Consider the following 6,471-nt stretch of genomic DNA (forward strand, 5'->3'; position numbering starts at 1 on the left):
TTATGTTATTTTGCTCCTTTTCTCTGTAAACAAACACGAAACCAACAAGTGAGGTATTTTATTCTTATTTAAGCTTATTTTGTGTATTATTCAGGTAATAAAAGGGAAAAAAATACATATAAAATCACGGTTATTAAAATGACCACTTATCGCCAAGTAGATGTGGTACACATAATAACAATTTGGGCCTATTAAGCATTATTCCATCATTTGATTTTTGGAAGCAAGTATAGAAAAATATTACTTGAAAAAGAAAAACCTCTTAAATGATATTCTAATTCTTTGGGGATTAATCTCATGTTGTCGGTTGTAGGATTACCTCAGGCAACCAAAAAAAAAAAAGACCACTTATCACTCTCCCCTTTCTTAAACCAAACTCACTTTTTTTTATCCCGTAAAATGCGTAATTACTATGTCAAATGTTTTTTCTTCTCATATTATAAAATTATTAATAATATTAAAAAAATAAAATAACAAAATTTTTTATAGAGTTATGGTTATTATCCGTGCAAACACCGAAACTGGTGGGTTGGTAATGGTGGAAGGCATCTTTAGCTGCTACGGGACCTTTTGAATTATGAGATATTATTTATCTTTAGACTTTCGTACAGTTCCTTTTTTATGGCAAGAGTTAAACTGCTTCACTTTAAATGTTTGAGGAACCATTGAACTAAAGTGAAGTTTAGGATGCCAAATATGTCTAAGTGAATAATTGAAGGGTAATAATGACCTTCAATTTATTATTAAATTATAATACATGAATACTTTTGGTCAAAAAATTATAATGTATGAATTACTGTAAAGCAATCGAAATTGGTCTTTATAAGGTGAATAATTAATAAGAGAATGACCGATATAACGCTTAACTATTGAGTTTATCAAACAAACAGAACACTTAATTAAATATTGAACAGTAGAGGAAAATTAAGGGATAATGATAAAAACATGTCCCCGAAATATGAAAATAATAATATAGTACAACAAAATGTGATAATTATTACTTTGTCCTTGGAGGTTTGTCTGGCATTTTGAATTTTGACAAAATAACATATTTGCTCTCAACAACTATTATGCGTTGGGAAATAACTACTTTGATTGGGTTATTGTCTGACATAGTTTAGGGATATGTTGTTTATATGTTTAAGGTGTTTGTTTTTAATTAAATTAAGATATGTGAATTTTTTACAAATTATTTATTGTATAATAAACTCTTATTATTAATATTATTAACACAGTAAAATTTATTTATTTTGATTTGATTAGATAAAATTATATTAAATATATAAGACTAAGTATCTAAATTATGTCCTCTTTTTTTTGTCATTTTCTCAAGATTTTTTTTTTTGCCAACATTTTCCCAAGAATTAAACCACACCGATTCAATTAATGTCAAACCGCACCTATTATTAGAAATTGGTTTGTAACTGCATGACAAAGCAAGACTTAGAACTTCAAATCTCATCATAACTATTCAAGACACTAACCAAAAACCCACACCTAATAATTTATTCAATTGATTAATTCATGCCAAACCTAATATCTGAAACTTTTGATTGCGTGTTTGTGTGTGTTTTTTTACTGTGGAAATTATTTTCGAAGCATTCAAGCAATTTGGTCATGTAACTTCGAAGGATATCACAGTTGGAAAGTTATGAAGTTTCCTGGAAAAGAACTGAGAGACTTGAAACAGCATTCTGCGATTGCTTAATGCGATTTTGTAGAAAATGAAGTTTGACGAAATTGGCAACATCTTTTCTCCTAAGAAAAATCCATAGAGATGATAACAAATTAAGTAATACAGGAAAAAAAAGAGTCAATCTATCATTTCCTAGACAGAGCTATTAAGTGATCAAAATAAAAACTAAAAACAAATTAAACTACATATACTCTCTTTAATCCTATTTATGAGTCATGTTATTAAATTTTATTATAAATTTTTTTTACCCTCCATTGAATATTGGAGAGAGAAAATATGTTATTGAAGTATGTATATTTAATAGAAGTAAAGTTGAGAATTTCTTAAATTTTAAAACAAAATTAAAAAATTTTAAGATTTTTTTAATGCTGATGAAATATGTTGAAAGTAATTTATAAATAGGGTCAAATGAGTATAGCAATCCATTAGTTTTGCTTGCCAAGTCAGAATTGGCGTTTTGGGACGAGGAAGGAAATATTGCGAAATTATTATTCACTTTGATTGAAAAAGAATCGCAACCAACGGTTGAATTGATCAACCTTATTATATACACAATGATTTTAAATATAAATACTAATTATATAAGTGTTTTGGGACAAGTCAATTTTGTATATTTGCGATTGCACTTATTTATTTGTTTGCTCCAATAATTTAAACGGATCCCTTTCTTCATCGAATAAAAAATCCTCCATGACCTGAATGAAAAACAAGTCAGCGATCTTTTGACAGTTATATAATATGGAAAATGATGTGTGAAAATGTTTGCATATGTACTAGAAAACTTGACTTTAAACAATGAGATGTGGTTATAGATATTGTTTTGGGCATTTAAATGCTTATTTACATTTGATTTTCCAATAATATTCTCAAGCAACACTTTCTTTTACAATAATTTTCATAGCTTATAATACACCATGATCATTCTTCATTGAATTCATTCTATTCAATTTAATTAACGGGCCAGCAAGTTTCACTTCACAAATTTCATCTATTGTATTATTTCCACATATAATATCCTCATGTGTAGAATTTGAAATGAATGATTTTGTTGTATATAATACTTCTTTTGTCCAGATTTATGAGACACTTTTGGCCTTTCAGAGAGATTTGGCATTTCAAAATATAAATATTTTAATAAAAAAATAAGATTTTATTAATGATATTTTTCTAAAATAATCCTTCTAATTATATTCTTTCACAAATGTAGTATTTAATGAAGGGTATTTTTTAAAATTTATATTTTGATTTAAGAAAATAAAGTTGGAAATTATATTTAATAAGTTTTATTGGTATATGTAATTTTATTTGAAAATATTTTATAAATTAGGATAAATATAGTGGAATGTACTTGAAAAATTCAGTGGTTGTTTAGACGATATCTATATTTTGAAGCGTTCAAACGATTTGAAAATGAATTCCTTTATGAGATCCTTTCCATTGAAAAGACCGAAAAAGTTGAAAATAAATCGAAGATTATGATGTAAGACTTGAAAATTATTATGATACTGTTTAGGCATTCACACTTCCGTTTCGCCTCTGCTTTTCTAATATTTTCCTGAAGACATACTATATATACCAAATAAAATGCTTCATTAATTGTGTTCACTCTAGCTTCACTTCTCAAACTTCATTTATTATCATACCGTTGCTTCTATTCACAACAAAATTTAACAAAATCATATGTAACACAAACAAGGCGGTTCGTTGCAATGAGAAAGATCGAAGACTCCTTTTGCTCTTCAAACAAGGAGTGATAGATCCTGCAAATCGACTCTTCTCATGGACTAGTGAAGAAGAAGATTGTTGTTCATGGATAGGAGTTCAGTGTGACAACATTACAGGCAGAGTTACAGAACTTGATCTAGCTGGTCAGCTATTACAAGGTGATATTAATCTATGTCTAGTACTTCAACTTGAATTTCTCAACTACTTGGACTTGCACCATAATGAATTTGTAACTGTGAGTATTCCACCGTGCCAGCCCTCTAGATCTTCTTCTGATGATCAATCAGCAAATCTTTCTGCTGCTTTACGTTACCTTGACTTTTCATCTAATTATGATTTGCCCATCAATGATCTTCGTTGGCTTTCTGGACTTTCTTCCTTAAATTATCTTGATCTGAATGACTGTGATATTGAAAATGAAACCAAATGGCTCGAGTTTGTAGCTATGCTTCCTTCACTATCTGAGTTACACTTGAGAAGTTGTGGATTGAGAGATTTTCCACGCATCAGTTATGTCAACTTTACATCTCTTTCAACTCTTGATCTTTCTTTCAATCTTCTCAACTCAGAATTACCATATTCGTTATTTAATTTAACCAATGACATCTCTGTTCTTGACCTCAGCCACAATGGTTTTTATGGAAAAGTACCAATGTCTTTGTTCAAGCTTCCAAAGCTAAAACAACTAAGCTTGAGCTTTAATAGTATCAAGGGGTCAATTCCAGACTTGATAGGCCAACATGAACAGTTACAACATCTTTTTCTCCGTGAAAATTCATTCAATGGTTCAATTCCACCATCTCTTGGAATCTTTGTTCGTTAATTTTCTTGGATTTGTCAAACAATCAATTGAGTGGGGGTCTTCCAGAAAGTCTTGGACATCTCCATAACTTGAACCATTTAAGCATTGAAGACAATTCCTTGAAGGGTGTTCTCTCAGAAAAGAACTTTGCCAATCTCTCAAACTTAACATCATTATATTTGAGTTCATCTGGTTTCAAATTCCACATTGATCCTAACTGGGTCCCGCCGTTTCAACTTGAATATTTTGAGTTGAGAAACACAAGTCTAGGTCCTACTATTCCCGCTTGGCTATATACACAACGGTCACTGAGATGGCTAGACATTTCTGGATCAGGAATTTCAACCATAGATGACACAGATATGTTTTGGAGCTTTGTTGCAAGAATCGATAGTGTCAATCTATCATACAACTTGATGAGTGGAGACATGTCCCCCTTGACACTAAACTCAACATTTATAAATTTAGAGTATAACAGTTTCACAGGTGGCCTCCCACATATATCATCAAATGTTGTCAACTTTTGGGCATCTCACAACTCTTTCTCCGGATCTATTTTCCCATTGTTGTGCCATTCAAAGATTATTAGTAGGGAAAAGTACAGTTTGGCTACTTTGGACCTATCATATAATCATTTAGGTGGAACACTTCCTAATTGTTGGGCCAAATATTGGGAACAATTAATATACCTTGATTTGGGGAGTAATAAGCTGACTGGTGAAGTTCCTCCATCAATTGCTTCATTGAATTTTCTTGCATACTTGGATTTGAGCAGTAACAATTTCCTTGGCAAGTTTCATTAGACTTGTCAAACTGGAAAAATTTGCAATATCTCCTTCTAGAAGGAAATAAATTTTCAGGAATTTTGCCTACACTGCCACAAAACTTGGTAGTTATCAAATTGAGGGCCAACCAATTTACAGGCAACATTCCAACACACTTGTGCAATCTCTCTTCTTTGGCAATACTTGATCTTGCTGATAATACGCTTTCAGGCTCAATACCTAGTTGTCTAAATAACATCATGCATCCAATTAATGCATCGTTGTGGTTGAAGGTAATAAAGCTATCTGCTAAAGGAAGAGAACTAGATTATAAAGACGTTGAATTATTGCGATTGATTGATCTTTCTGCGAACAACTTTTCTGGAGAGATTCCTAAGGAATTGTTTAGTTTGATTCAAATGTGGTCCTTAAACTTGTCTCGAAACCACTTAAGAGGAAAGATTCCCAGAGAAATTGGAGGTATGAAAAACTTAGAATCTTTTGATCTTAGTTGCAATAAACTTTCGGGAGAAATTCCTCCAGCCATTTCTAACTTGTCTTTTCTCGATTATCTGAACCTATCATACAACAATTTTGTTGGGCAAATCCCACTGGGGACTCAAATTCAAAGTTTTGATTCTTGGAGCTTTGTTGGCAATCTTGGACTTTGTGGAGATCCTCTTCCAAAGAGGTGCAATAAGAAAGAAGAAACTAACAACTCGAATCAGGCTGAAGTGAATGAAGATGACTTTTTTTTAAGTCATTGTACCTCGGGATGGGAGTTGGATTTGCAGCGGGCTTCTGGGGAGTTTGTGGTTCTCTCTTTCTCATCAGGGCATGGAGACACAAATTTTTCCGATGGTTTAATCGTTTGATAGATCGACTTTATGTTGCTGGGGTCCTCTGTTCCAAAAGCTTATGTTGTATACCGAGAACGATTTCTTGTTGAGGTAATAGATCAATGGGCTGTGATATATATTTTTTTAAACTATGTTTCTGTTTTATTTGAATGAGAGTTTATTTTCTTTTCCTCCTTCTTGTTGCTAAAATAATTCAATTCAGTTCTTAAATCATTCCATTTGATATCATTTCATTGTTCAATATGGTTTGTCTGGGATGTTAATGCAGCTGCAAGTATTCAGTACAATATTTGTGAAGATTGGTTTTGTCTATCTAAAACGCCAATTCCTAATGTCATATTTTTATGGTTCAAGAGCATCTCGGACACTAAATTATTTTTTTTTGTCATATTTCCCTTCAATTTTTAAAAACGGCATAATTTAATCTCTATTATTAACAAAAGTTAACTTTAACTAGTTAATTAGACATTAATAAAAAAAGATCAAAAAATTACCAAAAATAAAAAACAAAAAAAAAATAGTAAAGGACTCAAATTATGGCCAATGACCCAAAAATATGGCCAAGAAAATTTATGAGTCATTTTCTATAATTTTTTTTGATCATTTTGGGATTTTTTAATTAAA

At 31.1% G+C, this 6,471-nt stretch overlaps 1 protein-coding gene across 1 annotated transcript; it reads left to right on the plus strand.

Moving 5' to 3' along the window:
• Window positions 1-3,392: 3,392 nt before the first annotated feature.
• On the plus strand, window positions 3,393-5,862 carry LOC129296644 (receptor-like protein EIX2; the record flags this gene model as incomplete). Its single annotated transcript, XM_054935232.1, has 3 exons — window positions 3,393-4,235; window positions 4,349-4,997; window positions 5,084-5,862. Coding segments are annotated over 3 exons (2,271 nt in total), but the record flags the coding sequence as incomplete, so codon positions are not given.
• Window positions 5,863-6,471: the final 609 nt, after the last annotated feature.

Source organism: Prosopis cineraria, unplaced genomic scaffold (genome assembly GCF_029017545.1).
Source record: "Prosopis cineraria cultivar Desert tree isolate PC_DT_omini unplaced genomic scaffold, ASM2901754v1 PC373, whole genome shotgun sequence".
Classification (NCBI taxonomy): domain Eukaryota; kingdom Viridiplantae; phylum Streptophyta; class Magnoliopsida; order Fabales; family Fabaceae; genus Prosopis; species Prosopis cineraria.